The 26,343-nt window shown below is 50.1% G+C and overlaps 4 protein-coding genes across 10 annotated transcripts in view; 2 read left to right on the top strand and 2 right to left on the bottom strand.

Moving 5' to 3' along the window:
• LOC118505219 (transcriptional regulator ovo) overlaps positions 1–16,791 on the top strand; it is a 32,052-nt gene extending 15,261 nt beyond the window's left edge. For 5 of the 6 annotated variants that reach the window (XM_036040777.1, XM_036040759.1, XM_036040741.1 and 2 more), the window contains exons 3-5: positions 6,924–10,129; positions 11,046–11,813; positions 11,912–16,791. In XM_036040777.1, coding sequence (XP_035896670.1) covers positions 6,924–10,129; positions 11,046–11,813; positions 11,912–12,097 — 4,160 coding nt within the window. In that variant the 3' untranslated portion in view covers positions 12,098–16,791. The remainder of the gene's footprint in view (positions 1–6,923; positions 10,130–11,045; positions 11,814–11,911) is intronic. The other variant, XM_036040788.1, reaches the window with a different exon arrangement.
• On the bottom strand, positions 1,141–3,821 carry LOC118505301 (RYamide receptor-like). Its single transcript, XM_036040922.1, has one exon. The coding sequence runs from the start codon at positions 3,207–3,209 to the stop codon at positions 2,025–2,027; it is 1,185 nt and encodes a 394-aa protein (XP_035896815.1). The 5' UTR covers positions 3,210–3,821; the 3' UTR covers positions 1,141–2,024.
• A 1,451-nt stretch (positions 16,792–18,242) lies between the features above and the next one.
• Positions 18,243–26,343, bottom strand: part of LOC118505287 (glutamine-dependent NAD(+) synthetase) — a 35,034-nt gene continuing 26,933 nt past the window's right edge. Inside the window, exons 1-3 of one of the 2 annotated variants that reach the window (XM_036040872.1) lie at positions 22,908–23,141; positions 22,567–22,733; positions 18,243–22,491 (exon numbers count right to left, since the gene is read on the bottom strand). In XM_036040872.1, the coding sequence (XP_035896765.1) occupies positions 20,169–22,491; positions 22,567–22,733; positions 22,908–22,973 (2,556 nt within the window). In that variant the 5' untranslated portion in view covers positions 22,974–23,141 and the 3' untranslated portion in view covers positions 18,243–20,168. Of the gene's footprint in view, positions 22,492–22,566; positions 22,734–22,907; positions 23,142–26,343 lie in introns of those variants that run through there. The other variant, XM_036040881.1, reaches the window with a different exon arrangement.
• LOC118505244 (cytosolic carboxypeptidase Nna1-like) overlaps positions 24,734–26,343 on the top strand; it is a 29,296-nt gene continuing 27,686 nt past the window's right edge. The window contains exon 1 of the mRNA XM_036040809.1: positions 24,734–25,057. Coding sequence (XP_035896702.1) covers positions 25,027–25,057 — 31 coding nt within the window. The 5' untranslated portion in view covers positions 24,734–25,026. The remainder of the gene's footprint in view (positions 25,058–26,343) is intronic.

Below are 26,343 nucleotides of genomic sequence, written 5' to 3'. Positions count from 1 at the left end.
ATGAAAGGAAAGAAATGAAGCAAAGGAAGGAAGGACGGAGATGATGGGGGTAGTGTTGATTGCCTTTCTTGATGCAGGTTTTCTATCTTTTACCTTCCCTTTATAGCAGCCATACACTGTACCAAACGATCATCATGATCACACACACACACACACGACGAGGGGAGGGCAAAAAATAGAAGAAGAACGCGATCACGCGATCAAGCGCAGTTTGTCTGTTGATTTCTTTTTCCTTACCCTTCCTGCTTGGAGGGTGCGTGGAAGGGGTGAGAGAGTGAAGGGGGGGGGGAGACAAAGAACGTTTCGAACGAAGGAAGGAACGGTGGGCGGGGGTGAAAAATTGAAGCGAAACCGAGCGAGACTTTTCAACGCGCAACGAAAGACTTCAACTCTCATCAGGCGACGAACCCGTGTTTTTCGAGCTGTGTGTGTGTGTTTTTTGTGTTCGTTCGTTTGGTTCCTTCTTTCTTCACTCAGAACGAAGCGGAAGAGACGCAGAATGAAAGAGAGAGAATGAGAGAGAGAGAGAGAGGCAGAGATCGAGACGAACGGATCTCGCGTGGATACAGTTAGTCCGAATCGTGCGGTGCGTTTGACGGCGGGCGGGCGCGCGCTCGCGAACGCTCGAGTACCGGTTCTCTTTTTCTCATCCCTCCGCACGGCTGTTGTGACTGTTGCTAGCCCTCTTTTTCCCCACCCCCCGCCATCCTACACTTTTTACCACAATAATCCGCGGATGGTGCTGCCTCCCATATACACGGCGTGTCGTCGACAATATGCAGCACGGAAATCGGGAAAAGAAGAAGAGAGTGTGTGAGAGCGGGAAGAGAGCTTCGTTCTCGTAGTTGGGCGGGGATGGGGTTGAGCTGGACAAAATGGGGGGGGGTGGCAAGCCAAGGTGGTGGTAACCTGTACCTTGAGCCACGGTGTAATGAGCATTCTCTCCGGCTGCCTCATCGCTGCTGCTGTTGGTAGCAGCGGAACAAAAATAACAACTACAACGCACCAAAGAACATTTGTAGTACATTCTACAAGCAAGCAAAACATGGATTGGTTGGTGGGGTTGAGAGTGCAGGGGGGGAGGAGGGCTCTCGCACATCGCGCCTTTTAGTGTCTCATCGCTCGCTTCTCGTTGCGTTTATGGCAGGCAGGAAAATTCTTCTCGACTCTAATTCCGGGTTGGTAGAAGAAAGCAGGCGGGTATTGCGGGGGATAATAATCTAAGCAATTTCACTTGGCCACCGCCTGCCTGCCTGCCGCCCTGGTGCGTTGAAAAAGCTAGCGAGCGAAGAAGACAGAACGAGAAGCCAAGAAAGACACGTCCAATGCAAAAACGATAGGAAGAACTGGACTTTTCTTGGTGGGGTTTTTGGTTCGTTCTTGGCTTTTTTTATGTTGCTTCCTTCTTGCCGCTGTGCCGGATATGACGGCAGCAGCAGGAGAGGCTCATCATCATCATCTGCTGTTGCTGCTAGCTCTCAAGTCAGGAAAGGCAATTCGAAAGGGTTGTAATGAGCCGTGTAAGAAAAGGTGTACTTCGATGGCAGAGGGAACAGGAAGAGAGGGAGGGAGAGAGAGAGAAGGAAAAAACAACACCAAGTGCGAGAAAGGTTGTTGATCTTTTCCCTTTATTAAGAAGGGATGGAAAAACGGGCGGAGGAAGGGAAACGGTCAAGGGAGGGGGCCGAAAGAAAGGTCTGCTGTGGCTGCACTTGACCATCGGACTTTCTTATGCAATAAAAGTTGTGCTTTTGTCTTGTTCGGTAATCATTGCTTTATTGCCTTATTTTTCAAGCTGTGGGGGCCTGGGCCTGCAGAGGCTTTACAACACGATTCTTCAAGTTTTTTACACTTAAGCTATGTTTACACGACACCAACACTGTGCGTGATGAACGTCCGTTGAGTTTAACATATCTAATCTATTAAAGGAACTGTGGTCAAACTGTAACTTTGAAATAAACGGATTGGTTCCTTCAAGCGAGAGACACTTCTCTCGGACACCTTCACCGTTCTTCCGCATTCGATCAATCTTCCTCCGGACAAATGGCGCCATCGAATAGGGGCAACGGTTTCGGCCTTGTCTGAGCTGTAAGTTCGACCTCAGTACTCCCCACGGGCAGCCGCTCGCTGCTGGTGGTGGCTATTGTCCGAGGATGACGCCACCGTTGATAGCGGCACGGTCGCCAAAGCCGCACGAACGGTTGCAGCAGCAGTGCCCGAAAGCCGGCGCGAAACTTCGCATTCATGTAGCAGTAGATGAGCGGATTCAGGCAGCAGTGTGACATGGCGAGCCAGTGAAAGGCAAACCACAGGTACGGCAACGGTGCCCAGGTCGGATCGTCGAGCGGTGCCAGCAGCAGTGCGTTGAACGGTAACCAGCAGACGACGAACGCCGCGACGACCGCTAGCGTCATCTGGACGGTGCGTCTTCTAGCGCGTCGGAACTGGCGCACCGAGGACGACGGGAAGCTTGCGTTAGTGCTCCGCACCCATACGCGCCACCCAATGCAGCTGTACGTGTAGACGAGCGTGGCCAGGGGAAGTGCGAACTGGGCGAGCGTCAGCGTGAGCGAGTAGGCCCGATCAGCGGCCGCGTCTGGCCACACCTCAGTGCAAACGGCCTGGTCACAGTGCGCATGCCAAGCACTCGGTTGCACCAGCTCCGAGTGAAGCGGGATGGGTAGCGCTGTTGCAGCCGCACCGGCCCACACGACTCCAATCAGCAGCAGTGCCACCGGACGGCGCGGTGGTCGACGGCGAGATCTCAGCGGCCACATAATCGCCCGGTACCGATCCGCACTGAGCGCCACCAGCGTGTAGGCGGACACCAGAACCGACACCGCCTGAAAGTAGTTGACCGCCTGACACAGTGCCGCCCCGAACGGCCAGTACTGCAGCACGAACAGCGACACAGACGAGAACGGTACGCAGAACAGCGTCATCAGCAGATCACCGAGCGCCAGGTTGGCCAGAAACAGATTCGTGACGGTACGCATCCTTGGCTGGCTCGCGACGATCGCCAGCACCGAACAGTTGCCCACGACCGACGCAGCCAACGTCGACGTATAGGCCGCCCACACCAGCACCTGAAACCTGGCACTCGCGATACCTTCCGGAATGGTTGATGCACCATCGCACAGCAGTATCTCGCTGCCGTTGATCCCTTCCGTTGGCGTGCCGTTGGCGGGAGCCAAGCTGGACTGGTTCATACTGCGTCGCGTCACCACCGACTTCCGGCACTCGGACCAATGTCACGACTGCAACTGGCGGACAAAAAAACAAGACCCTGGTGCAAACGGCAGCAAACATGGTCATCTAACTCGAGCCAACGGCTTTGCACGTGCGACCAGCAGCACTTGCTCACCTTATCAACTGTGTTTTATCGCCTTGGCACCGGCGGGCTAATTGTTCCGTTCTTGAACGTGCTAGATGCGAGTGGGACAACACCTTCCCTCACTGATGTCTCAGCCATTTGGTCGCACTTACGAACAGTCTAAGCGCGAAATTCTTGTTGTCTTTACGATTTGCATACTTCAGGGCTTGCTGTTTCAAGTAAACGCCTAAAAGTATGCAATTGCACGTCAAAATTAGCTTGATGGATTCATTTGGAATGCGGTTTGCATACTTTTGATCAATATCGAGAGAACTCTAAATGAGGATCCTCTTCAATACTTCAAACGCATACTCGGGTGGTAAAAAAGTGCACACACACACACACACAAAATGGCATCACCATACAATGCAATGACCAGCGGGACCAGCAGCGAGGTGAGCACCTGTATTGTTGCGTGCTGATTTGAGCTGATTATATGACGCCATGTTCCCTCGCCTATCCACTGGCACCAAACCTCTTCAGCTCTCGTCTCTAATTTACGGGTGCAACGAACTGTAAATAGGGTGATGATGTGTGAGTATTATTTCACATGAATGAAGTGAACCTCACAGAAGCAAGATAGGGGACGAGTGGGTCTTCAATGGAACGCGACACGTAGTGTCCAGCGGTATTATATACTGGTGAGAGGGCGTATGATAATCTCTGTTCTTTTATAGTTATGTTAATTATTCGCTTAAAATTCCAGTGTATGCGTTTGTGACTTCATAATCATACAGGAACATCATGGGAGAAAGCTTAACTGTCGACGCAGAGGGAGTCAACAGGGCCAGATGAAGAGATATTGCATAATTGACAAGTACGATAGACAAGTGCGATAAAAAAAGAACATCATTCTAGATTCTAGAGGTTGGTTTATTAGCCTAGAGAGGCATAGAGTCTTTCGACTACATTCGCCTCTTTGCAGTCTAGCTAGAGTCCTCAATATCTCCAATATTTGCTGACCAACCACATGACACTCACACACACACATGTTAGGTAACCTCATTGAGCCAAAGCGATTGTCTAGGGAGCGGGGAGGCATTGTTTCATTGATGAGTTGTGTTGGCTTTATTGCCCGAGAACCCGAACGCTGTGACTCTTTAGCTATTCTATGCACATTGATGCTTTCCTGGCTGTGTCTGTACCCCTGTATTGTGTGCCGCCAGTCAGTGCTGTCCGATTAGAATATGAATGGATCTTTTGGTGGGTGGTGCCTGGTCCCTCCCATACCATATTCTGCCCAAACGTCAAATACTTCCTTCTTCCGTTTTTAGTGTGACACTTTTTTTTGGGGTTGATATGCGTATGTGTGTGTGTGAGGTTTTTGTCTGTCAAATGAATAATTAATCTGTTCCCATCAGAGGCACGGAAACCCGAACCTGTAGGGGAAAGCGAGAAGAGTTCGGTAGTGTTGTATGTCATCATTGTGTCACCTGCTGTGTGTGTGCATGCGCGCGGGTGGTGTGGTCACAGAATCTGAAGCTGATTGCGTATGCAAGTCACACATCACCAGCAAGTAGTCCGAAGCCGCACAATCCAAAGGGTTCGAAAAATTGCCACCGGAAGTGGGGCGTATATAGATGGGGCGACCGTTAAAACAGTCGGTCTTCGCAAGAGAATGAGGTAACGGCTGGTGAAAGACGACTTCAACCTAACGAAGTTAGTGACGTAAGTGCGAACCAGACAGGTGAAGTCTTCTTTAATAATGTGAAGGAATCTGAACTCTGAGGAAGCTCTGGACATCAATATCTCTACTTATCCTAACCATGTTCGTTTATAAAGATGAGCTCCAGTGGATGAGGGTCCAGCTCCAAGAAGACATAAGACACGTGGCAGATATTCTTAGTCCGCTTGACATGTTAGGAGCTCCTGAGCTTTAATCTCTACCCATCCTCACCATAATCAGTCATTACGACGAACTCTGCAGATGATGTTCCAGCTCCAAGAAGTCACAAGACACGTGGCAGAAATGCAAAGTCCACGCACCAAACAACTTCACCGTATACCGGGCACGCACCCAATTAATTCATGCGATATTCGCTCCGCCCGAAAGACGATGACATACCCGAAGGACATTCGATGTAAATTCGGAAATTGATTCGCGGAGGCCTGTCTGCCGATGATGGTGGTGATCTCTCGACATAACCAAGCCTCTTGAAGCTTGGAACTTGAATCACGTTTCTGCGTCCGGTCGGAAGGAGAAAAAAAAAACCCCCCCGCGGGAAGATCCTCCGAATATCCCAGCTTCCCATCGACGTAAGGCACTGAAACAACGGATCAAAAGGGAGAGCGACAAACAAGCGAAAATCACATTCCGGGCAGAGAATTAAGAGTATTGAAATTTGCGTTATTCAGCATATTCCTCGTTCGGTTCGGATATTGTGTGTTATTTCTCGGTATCTCGGCTGTCGTCCTGTTGCAGAGGACCGCAACACGTGAGTCACGCGCCTATCCGTGCACATACGCGCGCGTATCATCAGCCCCCGCAATTATAATGCGTACATCATCATGGACTCGCTCTCCTTCGCTATTTCGCTCGCGCGTCAACATAACATTACGAATGCAATTTTATTCCGCCGGAATTAATTCTTCGTGGGGGGGGGGGGGGAGGGTTTCTTTTTTTGGGAAGGGTGGCGCATAATCACACACAAAGTTGTTTGGTTGGAGTGGATGCGTCAATACTCGATGTTTTCCGATGTTCCGATGTTTCGGGCAGGTTCCAGAAAGTGAAGTCGTGTGTCGTTTGTTTTTTCGTTTTGGAAGGTGTAGGAGGTCATTCACGGGAATGTGAAGGTCACATGATATGGGTGGTGGCCCCGAGTTTTGCAGTTGGCATGCGATCACGGACCCTGCCACGGGACCTTGTGCTAACGCACGAATTAGGCTGTTGGTGAAATAGGAGCGTCGGTAGGGAAGGATGGGAAAGGTGCGTAAGCCACAAAACAACACCAGAAAAGTAAGAAACATACAACATCTACACGGCACGACATGGTCGAAACATTGTTTTGCATTGTTGAGCGACGCATGCACACAAAAAAAAAAAGAATGTGTGTGAGTGTTGTCGGTGTCCATCAGAAATTGTTTTTGGACTAAAATTTCCCCACAAACACGACCTGCTATTGTTTCGTCTAGCTTGTCTACGTTTACACTTACTTAAGCGAAGTGTTTTGCACATATTTTGATAACAAGACTCTTCCCAAAATGGCGCTTTATGACTTCTGATCGGTTAGCCCTCGTCAATGATAACGGATCTCTTCATAAAATGATCTTTGCGCCTGAAGATATGCAACCAGCCCAACAAAAAAGGCTTTAAAAGGAAAATCTGTATTTATTTTACGACTATTTGGTTGATGGTCTCTGTCCGACATCTGACCAGAACTGACCGAAATGATTGTTACCCCTGAAGATATGCATTCCCCCTAGCGAGTGAGCTATTTGAAGGCATTTTTTTTATTAAAACAGCACGTAATACAATCTAGCATTAACGATACAAATACTCCCAATACTAATAACGTGTGTTTGACTCTCGTCCCTACCTTCCCACCCGCAGAGCGCGATATATTCAGCGAAGAAAATCGCTTGAGCCCACCGTGTCGGAAGCGGGCAGCATCGCCATCGTTGTCGATCTTTGCCACACCGTCCACCGTAGAGCGGGATGCCGTTGGACACGAGGTCAATCCCACCTCCACCACCAGCACGGAGCACGGCAGCAAACCGGTGGTCCCAGCGGCAGCGTCAACCGCCGCATCGTACAGCACCGTGGGCGGTAGCAGCTTTGTCGCTTACCACCGAAATACAGCGCTCTGCCTATGGAACAGCGGTGTCACTGCCAAAGAATCGTCCACCTCATCGCTGATTGCCTCCGCTCACCAACATCCGCATCCTCATCATCAGCAGCGATTGTTTCTGGGAGGTGCCGCTCGCCGTACACAGCTGCAGCAGCTGCCGGCACAGCATGCGGTGGTCGAGAAGAGTGCACCCGAAGCGGCGAGGGTGGAGGAAGAGGTGGAGAAGGAGCAAGCGGAGAGCAGCAACGATGAGACGGTGAAGGATGTTGCAGTAACACAACGGCCGGTTCCGCTGGTCAGCCGTAAACCGGCCGCACAGCAGCAAGAGCCACCATCGCCGGCGGCATCCCCGGTGGCACCATCCTCACCACCGACACCACCAACTCCGCCACCACCAACACCGCCGCAAGGGTCCGGGGCGGCAGAACAGAAGGAGCCACCGTCGGTTCCCATCTCCAAGTACGACAAGCGGCGACCAACGATCGTGAGCTCGTGTCTGCGAGTTACCGAAGGCGCATCGCCCTACATTGGACCACGCGGGCACGTGCTTACCAACGCGGAACGGAAGGTTTACCCACCAACACCACCTCCCCTACCGCCGACGGTTCCGACAGACCAACCGGTCACCAGTCACGAATCGACCGAGGAGGACGAGGACGACGACGACGACGACAGAGACGATAACAACCACCCGGCACGTAGCAAGGACACGCGCAAGGAGTCGGCTGTAGTAGTGGCCACTAGCGGCGGCAGCGGCAAACTAATCGTACGCGAGGAACCGCCCGTTCCGGGCAGCGAATCGTACCAGCGTCGGCTGCGACTACCCTCACCAACGCCACCACCGCCCAAAGACCGTGTACCGTCACCGGCGGTCCCGTTCGGTGCGGTGGTACGCTGCTCCGTCATCCAGCGAACACCAGCGGTACGGAAGACGGCACAGGATGAACTACCACCACCAGCACCACCAGCACCGCAACACAGCACGACACAACCGAAACATCTCGACGATAGTCCACGGGCGGTCGATCTGAAGGTGCGCCCGATGGTGGTGCTAACGGTTGAGCCGGAGCAGGATCAACCGATCGATTACCACATTCCCAAGCGTCCGGCGGCGTCATCGAATGGGGAACCGTCCGGCGACAGCAAGGACGAAAGCGAAGAACGGCAGTTGGGGCGCCGTGAACGACAGGCCGCCATTTTGCACAACCATCTGCCACCGTACCATCATCGGGGTGGGTCATCGGCGGCCAGGGCGGCGGCGGCAGCCGCAGCCGTCATAACCGGCATCATGCAGGGAGCTGCCGGGCACGGTCGCTCCTCGAACAGTGGAGGAGGTGGCGGTGGACAGAGCGGCAGTGGCGGCGGTTCCAATGGTGGTTCAGCCGGCTCGGGTAATGGCGGTGGAGGAGGTATCAACTTTTCCGCCGGTGGAGGTGGCGGTGGCGGCGGTGGTGGTGCATTGGGAGCGGGCGGTGCAGGTGGTGGTATGGGTGGCCGGGATGGGCGATCCAACTACGGTCCGAACAGTCCACCGACCGGTTCGTTGCCACCGTTCTACGAAAGCTTGAAGGGTGGCGGTGCTAGCGGAGGCCTGAACGGGTACAATGCAAATGGCGGCTTCCTGACGAACAGTGCGGCCAGCTACCAGCAGCTGCTGAGCTCGCTCGAGTGTGACGCACAGGACCTGGGTGGAGCGGGCGGTGGTGCGGCAGGACTCGGCAGTGGAGTCATACTCGGGCTCGGCACGGGCTTCACGTACGGCAGTGCGACGGATGGCAGTGGTGGCGGTGGAGCGGGAGGGAACGGTCAGCAGGGCAACAATGGGACGTCGGCGGCGGCAGCTGCAGCAGCGGCAGCAGCCGTCATGGGAAAACACTGCTCGCTGATGCTGCACAATCATTTCGGGCTGGCGCTGAAGGATGAGGTTGATCTCGGGTACGACACGAAGGTGGACCCGACCCTGCACGGACTGTACGCGAGCGCCACCGGCGACAGTGTGGGTGGCAATGGGGCGGGCGGTGCCGGTGGAGGCGGATCGGGCGGTGGCTACGATGTGGCCGACTCGATGATGGATATGGGCGATTCGATGCAGCTGACGGCCACCCTCACGACGTACCCATCGTCCGCTGGCGGTAGTCCGAACGGCCTTCTGGACGGCTGCTTGAGCGATGCGGAGTTTTCGCTCTACTCACGCGGCATGCACGACGAACAGTCGAGCAACTGTAACGATCTCGAACTCACCTCGACGCCCTCGCTGACGCCTGATTCGGTGAGTGCCTCGCTGCATCAAATCGACACCGTGCACGATCCGCTCGCGGACGCGTACCCATCGTCCGGAACCGGGGCCGACCAGCAGCAAGGCCCGGGTAATGGTGGTGGTGCAGGCGCCGGTGGCAACTCACACACCGCCCATCTCGTGCTGCCCCGCGAATACACCAACATGGCGGCCGCCACCTTCGGCGCACAGCACGGACTCGGCGGCCATCAGCACACGACGCTCCATTCGCTCGCGAGCAAGTACCACGGTGGCGCCGCACAGGACGGCAATCAGCCGCCAAGCTATCTGCAGACCGCTGCCAACGGATCGTACGGTTCGTTCCAGCCACTGCTGCGCTACGACCAGCTCGACAGCAATCTGTCGCTACCGTCACCCGGTGGCGGCTCATCGCTTGACTTCGATCTCCACCAGAGCCTGCAACCGTTGCAGGGTCCGTTCGCGATGAATCTACAGCTGGCCGGTGGCCAGAACGCGCATCTGCAGCAACAGCAGCAGCAGCAGCAGCAGCAACCCGCGTCCCACCAACGGTCGACCGGTGGGGTACGATCGCCCGGCGGTAACTCCACCTCATCCGTCTCGTCGTCCGCATCGTCTGCAGCGGCGGCCGTCGCAGCGGTCGCCAGCCTGAGCGCACACAACGTACCGGTGGCTGGTCCACCGCCAGCCGTACTCGCAACCACGATACAGAATGTAAGTTTAAAGAATCGTGAACTGCAATCGAAACCTGCAGTATCATTAGACTTAAGCATCAGGGTCTCAAGCAGGTCCGGATTTGGGAGTTCTACTCTTATTTAGACATATTGAGAAAATCAGAGATCGCTTTCAAGACTTCTGATAGATCTAGCTATCTGATCAGGTGTTGATCTGATGGTGTTTCTGACCAAAAGATATCTCTTCTTGCCCTCTAGGGCATTGCATCTATTAGAGTCTCTGGTCTCTTTAATGTTGGCTTGACTAGGTGCCCCAAGCACTTGGATGCTACAGTCTCTCCTTAACTATCAGCCTGATCGCAGTCGAATCGAATGGAGACGTCGAATCGGACGGCAGAAAATTTGGTATCCTCTAACATATTCGAATCGACGAATGTCACATCGATTTTTTGAGATTTTTTGGTTGTCAAGCTGGCTTCTGAGCTGTCAAACCGGACCCAAAATATAAACAATCCTGCATTACCATTTGGTTTACAGCGAGCGATAAAGTACAAATAAAGTACAGGAAAAGAAAAACTATCGTCAAATTAAAATGAAAACGATTTCAGCGAGTAAACGCTGTAAACAAAAATGATTTCAGCATATTTTATGTCAAGCATTCGTCGAATGAAAGCTCCGGTTATTACTCGAACGGCAGCTCGAACACTGCTATGATACTGATTGAGCTTTTTGAGGAAGCTTTTTTGCCGTTCGACGTTCATGATCAGGCTGTATTACAATACATCCACGGTATTTAGTACTTCTTCTCCTTAGGACTACTTCCACACCTCAAACCTCCTCTCTTTGCTCAGTAAACATAAATCTAATCGGCATTATCCTTTGTCCCGTTTCGTTTGCTCGATTCTTTCACGACCCACCCATCCCTTCCTGTTGCGGGTACGTTGCAATTCTCCAAGCAGTTGGGACTTCCGGCCGACTCGGAGCTGCAGTTTGTGAACGGTGGCCACGGCATCAAGAACCCGCTCGCGATAGAAAATGTACCGCTCCGGATGCGTTCGGACGAGCGGCACGGTGGCAAACATCTGTCCGGTTCGGCCGGCACGAAACAGCGCAATCACCACCATCAGCAGCAGCAGCAGCACCACCATCAACAGCAGCAACAGCAGCAGCAGCAGCAGCAGCACCACCATCAACAGCAACATCAGCAACAGATGCATCAGCAGCAGCAGCAGCAACATCTTCCGCACCACCTCGAGAACGGTCCGAACCCGTCACCCTCATCCTCCTCCTCCTCGTCCTCCTCGTCCTCGTCCTCCTCCGTTTCGTCCGTTTCGTCCTCCTCGTCCGCGTCGTCACCGAACGGTTGCGGTTCGCCCGGTTCGGCCGCCACCAACGGTACGAACGGGCCGTCCGCGACCAACACCGACGACGACCAGAACCGCTTCGTCTGCCGCATCTGCTCGAAAACGTTCAGCCTGCAGCGGCTGCTGAACCGGCACATGAAGTGCCACTCGGACGTGAAGCGCTACCTGTGTACGTTCTGCGCGAAGGGCTTCAACGACACGTTCGACCTGAAGCGCCACACGCGCACCCACACCGGCGTCCGGCCGTACAAGTGCAATCTGTGCGAAAAGTCCTTCACGCAGCGCTGTTCGCTCGAGTCGCACTGTCTGAAGGTGCACGGTGTGCAGCACCAGTACGCGTACAAGGAGCGTCGAACGAAGGTAAGCGATTTGGTGGAGAACACTCCCATACACATGGATACTAATGGTGCTTTCTTTTCATCCCTTCCCAAAAAAAAAAAAAAACTATTCCCCCGTAGATGTACGTTTGTGAGGAATGTGGACACACAACCAACGAGCCGGAAGTACACTATATGCACCTGAAGGAAAAGCATCCGTACTCGCCGGCCCTGCTCAAGTTCTACGACAAGCGGCACTTTAAGTTCAACAATGCCGCGTTCGCGAACAATCTGCTCGGCTCGCTACCGATGCCGGTGCATAACTGAGCGTGTGCCCGGATGCGATCGAATCGGAATAGCGGACGAAGGCAGCTCCTAGAGTGTGTAGGAAGAAAGGACACACACACGCACGCACGTGGAAGCAGAACACCGGAAGTAGAAGGGAGGGAGTCCTTTTAAGGCTGATGTGGTGGTGGGAAAGGCGCAAGGGCAGCGAGTAACCAACTATTTATTTCTTGATGCAATATATCGGTTAAAGAGAAAAGCTTATTATAGCACTATTATAGCAAGTTATATAGCTAAGCATATTGCGCCTACGTACACTAGCTTGTAGCTCGATAGATTTTGTCATACACACACACACCTACACACAGAACAATTACACGGAACACGCTCAACAATCTGCACACTGAAATTAGAGTTTAAGCATTCCGTTTTTCTTTCCCCCATTTTTTTTTTTGTTTCGTTGCTTATTTAGCGTGTGTCACAATTAATTAAGGTTAGTTGTTTGTTTGTTTTTTCTCTTCTTTTTGCAACATGTGCGCGGGTTCTTCTGTACCTCAACAACATATAATGTGAATTTATTCTATTTCGCCAACGATTGGTTAAATAATTGCCGTGCGGCGCGGCATTTCTCTCTTGCATATGTGCGCGTGTGTGGGTGTGCAAGCCTTTTTTCCGACTTTTTTTCTCTCACACTAATTAAGTTCAGAGCTAATTGTTTTTTGTTCTTTAACTGATTTTTTTTTTTGGTTGTGGTGGGAGTAGGACTGTTCTTTTCTTATTCTCTGAAGCAAAACAAGGAAGAAGAAGAAAGAAAGAAGAAAAAGCAACATATATGAATATTCCTAGTGAGTGTTATCGAACTAGAGAGCACTCATATGAACGAAATGTAAATAGAATAATTCGATACAAAGGGAAATAATTATTTGTTTAAATTAAAAAAAATCTTTTCGCTGCTTTAGTGTACGGGATTCAGAATTAATTTGCATTTTTTCATACGTTAGAGATAGGGGAAAAATTGAGCGAGCGGAGATTGCAAATGGAAAAAAGGTGTAAAGATTTCGAAAATGGATTGAATGGGATTAATGGTTTCTGTGTGGGTGTACGAGTTGTGGAAAACTCCACTACAAAGGAATCTCATATTTATGTACAGTGAAGAAGATACGCGCAGAATTCAGAACTTACACTCACACGCGCGCGCACATACCCCATTACGCATTATTTATACCAGAGCAGGGAATGGAGAAGAATATTTGCATTTACAAACACACACACACACACGCGCGCACACATAGGTTTTGTTTTGTTTGTTTATTCGCCCCCCCCCCCCTCCGCCCTGTTGTACTACATCTTCTTTTTTTTTGTGTGTTAAGTAACAATCTAGTAAGCCGCGTCGCCACGCGATAAACAGAGAGATAGAAGTGGGAAGAAAACTAGAGGAGAGAAAAAAGTCTTGATATATAAAATGCAATTAAATCGACACACATACACACAAACACACAAATACACTTAAACACACACACACACATTATAAAATGATTATGATAAATAGGGTTATTATAATGTAAAGAGCGGAATGATGCATTTATTTGAATTTGGAAGTATGAACGTAAACACACAGACAGCATTTAGAGCGAGAGTGAGGGGAAAACGAAGGTGAAGAAGAAGAAGAAGAGGATTTGAAGAGAAAGATTTGATCTTGGTTGGGCGGCTTGGCAAGCCCACGCGCAACCAGGAACCGCCTAGACCTGTAAGTGCGTAAGAGATTAGTATGTGTGTATGTGCATGCTTTTTCCTTTTTTTCTCTCTTTTTTACTATAAGTTTCAACAGTACTTCTCGCTCTCGGACTCGAATCATTGCTATATACATATATTTCAGGGGAACAACAACAACAAAAAATACTTTCAACAGCTTCCTGCACAAAAAAAGGCGAGCAAAATCAAAAATCTCTCCCTCTGTTTGTTTGTTCTTTTTTTTCCCCATTTCCCCCTTTGTCCTTCTTGTTTTGTTTCTCTTTTTTTTACGCAAAATTAATATTATATTATATTAATTAAAATATTCTTTAGCTGTAGTGAACACACACTTATACATAGAATCAATGCGAGGATATGTGTTATTGGAGCGGATAAGGCAAGCGAAAGGACGAGATGGACGGGAATGTGTGTGTGTGTGTGCGGGATGATTGATTGATAGACTGTCTGTGTTTGTGTGCAAGTCTCGTACAGAGAAGCGTATGGATGAAGGTTCTAGCGTACAGGGGTAGCGAGCGTGAATGGGAGAAGTGGGTGGAACGGAGATAAGGGGTGGAGTAGAAGAGGCAAATCTGATCCTGATAACAAAAAAAAAAACAAAAACATTGAAAGGACGTGGCAATATTAGCAAAGCAAAGGCCTGATATGCGTTAATGCGTTACTTTGCTTTGCTCTCCTTGGTACACCACCACACACAAACAGACGCCGTGTAGCCGTGTGCGCGCACGCGCGCCTAAGTGTGTGCGGTGGGCATCAAGGAGCTTAAGTTAAACTCATAGTGATGTAAGGCTAATTAAAGGAAAACGAAATGTGTGGAGGAAACGGTATGCAAAGTAAGGCTAGTAGGAGCAGTGTGTGTGTGTGTTGTGAACCAGTAGGAAAAGGCAAGGCTCCCGCGGTGCGCTCGTTCGCATGTGTGTGTGTGTATGTGGGTGCGGGAATACGAGAGATGCCTACTTTACGTTTCGTTACTGTTCCTTATCAAAAATCACGATATTTTAGGATAAACTGTTTTCTTTCTCTCTTGTGTCTCACAATCCTGTCGAAACTACCAAAAAGGATATTAACCGGACTTACGTGTGGTAGTGTGTAGGAATACTGTTTGAGACAATAGCAAGAGGTGGAAAGCGTTATTTTAAACTAATTATTCAACTTTTTTTTTCTTAATTTTCGTACACATACAAACGACTCGCGTTTACTCACTCATATACACATACTTAACGTGTGTGTGGGTGTGTACACTTTTTTAAATTTTGCTTTGTTTTTTCTAGTGTACACACACACACACACATATCGAGCCGTGCCGAGTGGAAGTGGAAAACGGGAAGCAAGAGAGAGAGAGAGAGAGTGGGAGAATGGGAGTAAAGCAACAGCAACTACTAGGAAAACATGAGTATAATCGGGGTTTTTCGTGCAATCAACATTATTTTTCGTCGGTGTTGGATTAATTTAGTGTATAGTTTGAAAGCAACGGATAAGAAGAAACATTAAGCATGATTTAAGAAGAAGAAGAAAAAAACGCAACAACAACAAAAAAAAAGAAGCAAGATCGAAACAGCACTGCTGTGTTAATATCATTGTACTTTAATTAAGCCGATTTATTAAGCGACAAAACAATATCGGGGGGAGAGAGCGCGCGAGAGAGAGAGAGCGAGAGCGTGAGAGAGGATGTGTGAGGAGAGAGGAAAGCGGCTGGGCTGGTGCAATTGTAGCAGCAGCTGCACTCACCTTAACCGTACAGCACTCACCAGCAGAACTCACTCGAGATACACATACTCACACAGTTATGGCGATGAGTGTCCGCTCAACCGCTCAAAATGAGTGAAGAAAGGGGAAAACAAAACAACCCGGAAATGCATTTATTCTCTCCCTTTTTCTTCCAATTGCTGTGTGTGTGTGTGTGTGGGTGTTTGTTATGCCACTCACATATGCCACTCACGCATCCTCTCACACTCTTTAACGCAGACACACACACACACGCGCGTGCATGCTCACATACATTCAACACAATCACACGTGCAACACTGAATCGTTCGTGTCTGTGTGTGTGCGTGTGAGTGCATTTCAATTGTGTGTGTGTGTGTCTGTGTGGTTGTGTTTGTGTGAATGAAAACACGACGAACATCCTATCTTTTAAGACGTAAACTATATGATGGAGTACCTTTTTTATCTAGTTTTGTAAGGCAAATTGATGAAACTTACGTTAGGACACACACACACACACAAACACTACTTAACTCGGATTCCCTCCCCCCCCCCAATACCTCTGATACACACCTTCAAACCCTTCCTTTACCAGCTCATTAAGCGAAGAGAATACTACAGAAACAGAGCAAGAAACACATACCACTAACAACACACCAAGACATCCTTTCTTACCTTTCTGTCCTGGAGTAAGCGACCGGCTCAGCCTGAAAGTAGGCAGCGAGTAGAACGTTCGCGAGAAGATAGTAGAGTGGATTGCATACTTACAGGTTGCTTACCGCCCTCTACCGGATAATTCCACACACACACACACACTTACACTTTTTCGCCACACACACACACACATCAGTATGAAGGAAGTTTGTCCGGCTTTTCCTGCTATTTTGTTTGCCAATTAATGGTTGCATTTATGTAGAAAAGTTATGTAGCAAAAAGCAAAAAGAAACCCAGGCAGGGAAAACCACAAACACACACACATACACATACGCAAAAATACCTGATGAAATGAAAGGAAGGAAGAGGAAGAAAACACAAAGTCGAGGGGAGGTACTTACACACACACGCATACATACATACGTCCGCCGGGGAAGAAAAAGGTTCAAAAGAATAGAACAAAAGGAAGAAAACAGATGTCGAAGTGTGTGTGTGTGTGTGTCTCTCCCGATAAGTCTACCACAAAACCGCTCAAAACGAAAAGCCTCAACTCCTCCAGTCCCCCCCTGCTATCAGCAATAGAACTATGAACAATGAAATAAACAATGAATTATGTGTTAAAAATCTTACTTAGATGGTTGTCGTGCTTATTTATAAAAATCTTTCGCGATTCCGAACGATGTGTAATGTCTGCAGCAAGGACTTCGCATAATCTAATAGTCACACCGGTTCTGATTCCTACCCTCAGGTATCATGATGCTTGCGGTGCAAATATCCTGATGATTGCCAGAGCCGGAAGAATACGAATACTAGGGCACGTTATGCAGGGTTTATACAACCAATCAGTCATCGCAAAGTGCCTGCCATGTTTTCACCAAAATTCGCATTACCATCGAGATAGAAATGAACAAATGCAATGAGAGAGAAACTAAAGAGAAATTAGAAAAACTTAAAAGATAAATGAGTGAGAATCCAAAGAGAAATGGGAGAGAATCGAGAGAAAAATCAGAGAGATTCGAGGGAGAGAACCGAAAAAAAATTGAGAGAGGTTTGAATGAAAATCGACAGAAGATTGACATAGTAATGATAGAGAAATGAGAGAAAAGCAGGAGAGAATCGAGAGAAAAAAAGAGAATTGAAATATAAGCAAGAGATAATACAGAGTGAATTGAGAAAGCAATGATGGAGAAATGAAACAAAATTGAAAGAGAAATGAGAGAGAATTGAAAGATAAGCAAGAGAGAAACGAGAGGAATGAGAAATAATTCAGAGAGAATTAAGAAAGAGAGAAAAGAGAGATCGAGAGCAAGAGAGAGAATCGAAAGAGAATCTAGAAAAAATGAGAGAGAATCAAGAGAGAAATAAGAAAGAATCGAATGAGAAATGAGAGAGAATCGAAAAAGAAATGAGAATAAATAAGAGAGAGAAAAGAAAGAGAATCGGGAGATAAATGAGAGCGGAATGAGATAGAATCTTTCACATGTAGCTGTCGCTTCTTTCTCATTCTCCCTTTTTTATCTCTCGATTCTCTCTCAATTCTCTCTCGACTTTCTCTCAGTTTTCTCTTTCATTTCTCTCTCAATTCTCTCTCATTTCTCTCTCGTTACTCTCTCATATCCTTCTCGGTTCTTTCTCATTAATCTCTCATTTCTTTCTTGATTCTCTCTCGATTATTCTTTCGATTCTCTCTCAGTTCTCTTTCGAATCTCTCTCATTTCTCTCTCTAGTCACTCTCGATTCTCTCTCATTTTTCTCATGATTTTCTCTCTATTGTCTTTCATTTTTCTCTCGATTCTCTCACATTTTTCTCTCCATTCTCCTTCATTTCTCTCTCGATTATCTCTCATTACTCTATTGATTCTCTCTCTCTCTCTTGTTTTTTTTTCTCTATCTCTCGAGGGCAATGTGAAATTAAGAGAAAACATTCAGGCACTTTACTAATGACTGATCGGATGAGTTTTTCAGGACTATGACTATGAGGACTCAAAAGCCACCGGGAAGCCGACCGCCGGCAATCGAACCTCCAAAGGGCGCAAAACGGGCGGATGTGCAATGTAAAGTGAGTAAATGAATACATCAATTTAAATTTTCGCTTTCGATTCGATTTTATTTAGGTTTTTGGTTTGTTAACAAAATTGCATTTTGAACTACTACGGTATAATTGTTGTGTTGTTGTTCTTTTATTGTTAGGTAAGTGACTTGGGTGTGGTGGTGAGTGGTTTTGGTTGCTGCTTCTCGTACCCATACTAGAAAGGTTTATAAAGCCCAAAAAGTGTGTGTGCGTGTGTGAGTGCGTACGAATGTTATCTACCTTTTTTGGATGCTATCATTTATTTAAACTCTCCTACGTTGTATGAGTGGTTTTCGCACCACAACACACACACACACATATTAACGCCAAAATGGTTTCTCCTCCCGTACAGTAAAATTACGTTTTTAACGACTTAGAATTACTATTTGTTCCCGCAAGTTATGAAAGATGTGAGTGTGTGTGTTTTCGTGAGTAGTAGTGTTAGTGTTTTGCACACACTATTAAAAAACGTAGCGAAAGGAGTAAAAAACGCGTTCCGTAATAACATGCGCTTTATTTTGCGTATTTTAGTAGAGTTTTGTATGTGTTGGTGCTGCGCCTATAATAGTGTGGTTGTTGTTGTGTTGTGTGTTTTGGTAGTTGTCGTACCGATTTAGTCTTATTTGCTAAAAGATACTCTCTTGCTCGTCTCAAAACGTTACAGCCCCGTGTTAGCTAAAAAGGTTTAGTTATCTAAAGCGGTTAAGAACATGTCGTAGGAAACGAGCTTCCCATCCATCGGGAATGGGCAGCGCAAAACGGATCAACGCTCACACATACAAACAAACTGAAAAACAACCCAAGCACACACCCGCACACATCACCCCGGTCGCGTTCAGGATGTGTGCGGGTGTCCGTGAAGGAATGGAAAGGAAGAACGGAAGAAGATTGCAACATACTTCCTCCTCCTCCTCCCTTCTCCTCCGTTCCCTTCTTCTCCGCGCCCGAAATAACCGAGAGAAGCATACAAACGCGTCCGTGTACTCGTGAACTATTCATGACGGTCATATATGCCCCACACACAACTACTCCTCTACTACTCGCTACTACTACTTGTTTACTATGAGGTTCTCGCGTGTTTGTGGGTGTGTGTGTGTGTTTTTGTTCATCTAATTTCGGAACGGGCACTTTCCCCGGGCACTAGCACTTATTCTATCGTCCTACGAAAGTGTAGCCTACATTGTACTACCTGAGCTACCACAACGGGTTTACAGCCTCCGATCGAGGTGCTCCGAATGCCGAACGGAGATCGTCAATTCCTGTTTGTTGTTTTTCTCTCTCTCTCTCTCTTCTTTCTTTTCTCCTCAAAAGAATCTCTTTCTTCCTTTCGGAGCTTTTTTTTTTTAATTTACGTTTGCCTATAAGTAAATCGTTTAAGAAGCCCACCTACACGACATACTACGCCCAGAGTACCGATAACTGGTTTGTTTCGTAGACGCGGAATTCTACGCGGTTTCGAGTGTGCTTTTGCGTGATATGTTTCGATCGTACGCTGCTGATGAATAACCACGACCAAAGAAGAAAAAAACAAAAACTCGTTGGAAGAAAGCTTACTACTTAGCTGCTAATAATGCGTTATCGAGGAGCCACGATTCACGATCACGGTTAGGAACTACTACTTGGGAAGCAGTCGTTCCCGGCTGTCCACAAAGCTGTCCAATTCATTATTGTTATGGAGAGAGGCACCCTTGGTAATATGGGGGTGTTATGTATGTGTGTGTTTGTGTCTGTGTGTTTGGTGTTAGACTATGCTTTTAGAAGACTCAACGGTACACACGCCGTTTGACAGCCGTCAGTATGTAAACACGTTTGACCCTCGTGAGCTGTCGCTATCGTCTAGAAGCATCTCCTTGCCTTGTGTTGGTGTGTGCTGAGGCAGTTCGGAACGTAGGAAGCGGCGTGTAGTGTCGTTGTGCAGATGAATTTCCCCTTTGCTTACACCGGTACACCGGTACGGTCCTTGATTTTGCCCAGCACACTGGAATGCATGCGACTGTAGCCGCCGCTGCTGTGGGATTTGGTCAACCCGACGGTCAGCTGTCCGGTGCCGTCACTAACACCACCACCACCACTAACGCCTGTCAGATATAGTCCGCTCGATTGACGCACTAGCTGATGTGCACTGGCCGCACTGCTCATACCAACTCCTCCTCCTCCTCCACCACCACCACCGCCACCACTTCCCCCGGAGAAGAAGAGAAGATCGTTACCGGCATATCCGGAACCAGCGTTACTGCTGTTCGCTTGTTGTTGCTGTTGTTGTTGTTGTTGGGCAGCCGCCTCCTCGGTGCGTGCCTGATGCTTCGTGAGCAGCTCCAGCTCAGCATCGATCGCCCGGAACTGCCAGGTCCAGTTCGCCCGGTACAGGAACGGCCGATGGTCGAACCGGTTATCGTCCGGGCTGTACGATTCCGCATGGTACGACGGTGTCAGCACCGTCATCTTGTGCCGGTTGATCGCGTAACAGCGAAAGAAGTGTTTGACCCGGTCGGCCACCTCCTTCGGATCGCGGTTCCCATCGGCAACGGCAGCCGCCGCTAGCTTGCAGAACATACTGAACGGACCACAGAACGCTTGTTTGCGTAGGCGTCCAAACTCGCTCAGCTCCTGGTAGGTGAGTCCCATGTCCTCCTCGTCGGTTTGTGCGATCGCACCGTCAACCAGTGGTTCCAGTTCGGCTGTCGGGGGTGCGGCCACGATTTCCGTCACCACCGGCAGCCCATACTCGATCTGGGCGTACGCGAGGAACCGTCGCAGATCCACCTTCGAAATGCCACCGATCGGATTCACGTCCGCCGACGAACAGTCGTACTTGGTCATGTAGCCGCGCAGTGCTTCGTCCACGTTGGCGGAACCGAGCACGAGCAAACCGCCGGGCCGTTGCCGTACCCAGAGCATTAGCTGCGCGAACAGATACGACAGGACCATGCGCGTACGGGCCTGTATGTTTTGTAGGGCCAGGTTCTGCCGTGGGCAACCGCCGGCCGCCCGGAACCGGGGTCGCAACCCGGTCGCCGTCTGGAAGATGGCCAGCAGCGCACTAACCGCCCCATCGATACCAATGTCCAGATGGGAGCTACCGATCTGGCCGGCCAGCGTGGCGGCCCGTTGACGCGTTTCGCGGCTAGAATTTTCCGTCCCCATGTAGCAGGTAAACAGCAAACGGCCGCACAGCTCCGACGCGCTCGTTGGCACGTACTCCGGATCGGCCAGTATCTTCCGGCAGTCGTCCCGCACCTGCCGATCGCCCTGCTCAACCGCTTCCACCACCAACCGGCACATCGAGTACACGATGATGGCGGTACTGCTCGAATCGACGCCACCGCTCAGCGGCAGAAAGAATCCACCCTGCCCGGAACGGCGCAAATAGTCCCACAGCCAGCAGGCGGGCCCCAGAGCAATCTCCTCCTCCGGCCGATGATATACCCACTCCCCGAGCGGACTGCTTGCCGGCGTACCCGGATGGTCCCGGTCGGACGAGGCTAGCTCGAGCTGCAGCTGTATGCGCGGATAGGTCGGTGCCGAAGCAGCGAGCGAGCTGCGCGATCTCAACGCACCACGGTACGCCCGAATGTCTTGCAGATCGAACGAAGCGACCGTAACGTCTACCTCGCTAAGCGCAAACTGACGACCGCGGGCAATGATCGACCCGTTCAGTGCGACTGCCGAGCAACCGTTGAAGTACACCCGCTGTCCATCGCAACCGCGCAGATTGCTGAACAGATACGCACCGCCCGCTTTGTAGCTTGCGTTCCGGATCAAATCCGTCGTGATGTGTGCCTTCCGGAGCTGCATGTAGCTGCCCGACCCGTTCACAATAATCTCCACCCCGGCGAGCGACATGTCGATGTGTTTGCTGCGCGGATTCCACAGCTCTTCGCAGATTTCGTACCCCAGGCAGGTGTCGAGCGTAGCGATCACTGCGTCCCCGATCGGGACCGTTTCCTGCCCGAGCGCAAGCGCCACAAACCGGGGCAACTGATAGTCCTCCGTCTGGCGTTCCTTCGTCCACGGGGAAAACCAGCGCGTTTCGCGATAGTTACCATCGTCGCACATGATCATCTTCGGTCGGATCAGCACGATGCGGCCGTTGTAGAACGCGACGCGACAGTTGTACGCGACGTTACGATGCTGCACCGGCATACCGACGTCGATCAGCATGCCTTGCGTGATCGGTGCCTGGACCAGCTCGACCACTGCCTCCCAGCAGTGCAGATACGTGTCCGGTTCGTGGAAGTGATCCTCACAGCTGTATCCACTAAAAGAGAACCGAGGGGAGTTAGTATTGCTTGAGCGTCTTCCGTAGTGGTGTGGGTAGCGCGATGTTACTTACCTAACCTCAAGTTCGGGTCCGGTCCGGTAGGTGGCACCGTTCGCCGCGGCAATATTGATCGATAGCAGGATGCGCTCGAGATTGCCCTGGAAGTCCATCGCCCACTGGTTGAGTGTGGCGACCGCCACCTGCACATTGTGTCCCATCGTACGGCGTGCCTTCTTCGTCTGCTTCCAGATGGTACGGGCGTGAGCACCAACAGCATCAGATGAAATGAAAAACAGATTAGAGGACAGACATTAGAGGCTGAGATATACGCACGGATATCGCTTCTTCGCCTAGCGAGAGAGATGACCGAAACAGAGGCACATTACTATAGCCCGTGAGGGATGAACAATTACCTGCGCATTAGTGCGAATACCACCACCACTACTACTACTACCACCAGGTTCGCCCCGATGCTCCATTGAGACCTTGAGATTGGGAAGCGTGCCCACGATACAGTGCGAGTCCCACTGCCACCGAATTAATATAATGCTTCGTGCACGATTTGACAACCAACCGCACACACATACACGGGAGCGCGCGCGCGTGCCTCAGTACTATTTACTACACGTTTTTTGGGGCTTTTTTTCTCCCCCCCTATTCTCTCTGCTGCCTCTACTGCTCCTCTAGGGTAGGAAAAAAGAGAATCACAGTAAAGGAGGACCTCACTCGAAGGACTCTCGGAACGGTTTGGTACCCAACGGTAGTCCGCATCAACAACGCGACCCCAAAAGCCGAATGTTCTCCAAACCCCAACATGGAAGTTGGGGAGAATCACGTTTTTGGGGCAGGTTGTGGCTTAGCGGCGGGAAGCAAAGGGCAGTTTTATCGATCAAGCGAAGAAACTATTCCACACTGAAACGGGTGGGGGGGATACATCCATTTGCCTTTCTCTTTGTGCGCCATTTTGGGCCGTCTGAAAAAAGGATTCGCCCGAGACTGCACGAGAGGAGAGGACGTGCACGAATCTAGAATATTTATAGCCCATGCTCAAACAACTCTACCGAGCGCATTCTTCTTGTAGTTCGAGTTCTGCGGAGTTCGTTCACCTGCCTGTAAGCCCTACAGCGACGTGACCTACCTTCGAGACTTTAAAGAAAAAAAACAGGGGCGATGCCCAGTCACAAAGACCACACCGAGTCCTTGAAGTGACTAGATGAGAAAAAGCGATCGCCATCTTAGTGGACTAAGGATGCAGACAAGCAGATCCTAACTCGGACGAGGTTCGCTTGCTTGCGTGACGTGACCTCTTTCAGCTTGGTGACGTGAGGATGACAGCACGCAAAACTTGTCTCTCGTCGCGTGTGCTCGAAAGACGCTACGACCCTGGCCAGCACTTTGACACACCGCGTCGACGACCCACCAAACACATACGTCATGTCATACCCGCTGCGACCCACACATGGCAGGAAACGTCGACACCGTATCCGACCGAGTGTGTGTGTGTGTGTCCTGTTTTCGTTCCGGTTCGCAAAAACTGTCGCAAGACACCAAGCACCAGCCAGCCCCTCTGTCTCGCTCTCTTCTGCTCGCTCTGAAGCGGCCCACAGACAATGGGCAAACCACACCAGGCGGACGAGCGTGTCTAAGCCTCCAAGTCGCATGTCGTCCTACCTTCGTCCAACCACCTGTCCATGCATGTGTATCTATAACCTGCCGTGATTGTGCACAGAGACCCCGCACACACACACACAGGTTGAATGGCGCTTGTAAAGAAGCAAGCAAGCAAGCAAAAAAGAAAACCCCATAACTAAATAAAAAAGTTGGCAAAGATTGGCCCGCACGGGAAAGAGAGAATGCACGAGAGATAGAACGAGAGCGACACAGCACCACAGCTGGTCTCGCGGCACGCAGCCACGTAGCAGGCAGCTCTACTCGAAAAGCATTTCCGAACCACACTGCAGAACCGCAGAACGCGCAAGGTTCGGCTCGAGACGGTGGTTCGTGGGACAACGCCGGGGGCGGCACAGCAGCTTGAGCGGTAGATGCCTCCACAGTGGTGGTAGCTGGTGCGAAGCAACACCGTACCGCAGAGGGCCAGTGAGTGTGTCCTGTCCCGCAGGCAGTGCTGGAAGCAGAGACTACTGCACGTCCTGGCACACTGGCAGTACCACGGTAGCCATCCCAGCGTGCGGAGACGTTGCTGCGTCCCACATCGAGTCATCTTCGGGATCACGCGTGTGCCGTGTGCCAGTGTGTGTGTGTGGGTGATCGGTGTTCTAACGTGTGAGTGTGGGGTGTAGCTATCCACGATCAACCTCGTCTCGGGTGGAGTCTGCGAGTCAAAACGAGGATATAGCCAGTGTGCCTCTTGCACGCGAAAGCATGACCGGATGCGGTACAGACTGGTGGGTGTCCCGTGCGTCGACAACGCTCAGCAGCAGCAGCAGCAGCAGCAGTAGGTAGAAGGAGGAGGAGGAAGCATCAGAAGCAGGACGAACACCGAGCAAGCCTTACCATCACACGCGAGACACGATGATGGACGCACCCTTGAACCTCAACGAAGGTAAGTCACAGACTCCTTTCCCTCTGCAGATCACAACTCTAGTCTAGACAATAAGGTCTCGCAACCTCTACTCCTGACTCATTAGTAGTCTTCCCAAAATGTCCCGGTTCCTGTCAAAAATTGACAAACACAAAAAACATGGTGGACACAAAGAAAGGGACCAACCGAAATGGGCCGCCCGTTTTTGTGTTAGTAGGACAGTCCACCAGAGCATGGGCGTGGAGGTGGAGAGATAAGCCCGAAGTTAGTGTTCGCCATAAATCAGAATGCTTAAGCGAGCAACTCCTCCTTCTTCTATCCTTTCCACTATAACCTCAACAAAAAATCCGTCCCCCCTTTGCTCGAAAGGACTAAAACGGATGCGGTTAAAACGGGTTTGCTTCGATTCGTTTCACTTGTTCCCATTTCCCCCCCAACCTCCACATTTACTTGTGTGACCTCCTTCGATCCTGCGGATGACATTTGTAACTGCCACGTGGCAACTGGCGACCGAGCCTCGGTCGGAGCCCAAAACAATTGGCGTAAGGGCCAACCGGTTTGCGTGTAAAGCACGAGCTCGGGTACGGAACGCTCCGGGGGGGATTCGTGTGATTCGCGTGATGTATTTATTTATTTGTTGTAACAAATAGAAACAATATAAATCAAACGTTTTGCGCCATATTGCTCCTGCTTCTCCGGGCCGTTCTTCCAATCACCTTCCCTTTACAACCAACAAATGTCACGTGCGAGTTTGGCGGGTGACTCTGGACGGATTGAGAAGTTCTTGAGACGGGCTTATCTGTTGGGGAGAATTGTCATCGTCACAGAGACTTCCTGCAACAAGTACGTTTGACAGCTGTCACATTTTTGAAACAAGCTAATTCTTTGAATATCCTTAGATTCAGATCCTCCGTGATTACTTCATTAGCTATTCTGGGACTAATTTTCTTTTCGGAAGAACTCTCCCCTCCCAAATCACACATACCTATCAATCCGTGCGATTAGTCTGCCGCGAAAGCGGACCCTTCTTCCTCATCTTCTTCTTCTCACTCCGCGTACCCAAAAATGTACAATGTAGTTTTGGAGTGGGGTGACGTTAGCATGCTTTCCATCCAATTCGGGACATGCCGACACGCTCATCCTCGTGCTTTCATTCGCCATGTAAATTAGACCAACGGTAAACCACACACACACACGCATGGCTAGCAGCAAGCAAGGCAGTTGTGTTATACATGCCCCAATCGGGTGAGCTTTGCAGAATCTAAGCAAGTTCATTTACCTCCTATCCACTATCAACCGCGGAAAAA

Source organism: Anopheles stephensi, chromosome X (assembly GCF_013141755.1).
Source record: "Anopheles stephensi strain Indian chromosome X, UCI_ANSTEP_V1.0, whole genome shotgun sequence".
NCBI lineage: Eukaryota > Metazoa > Arthropoda > Insecta > Diptera > Culicidae > Anopheles > Anopheles stephensi.
The sequence above is the reverse complement of the archived record's forward strand: the minus strand, read 5'-3'. Positions and strand labels throughout refer to the sequence as shown.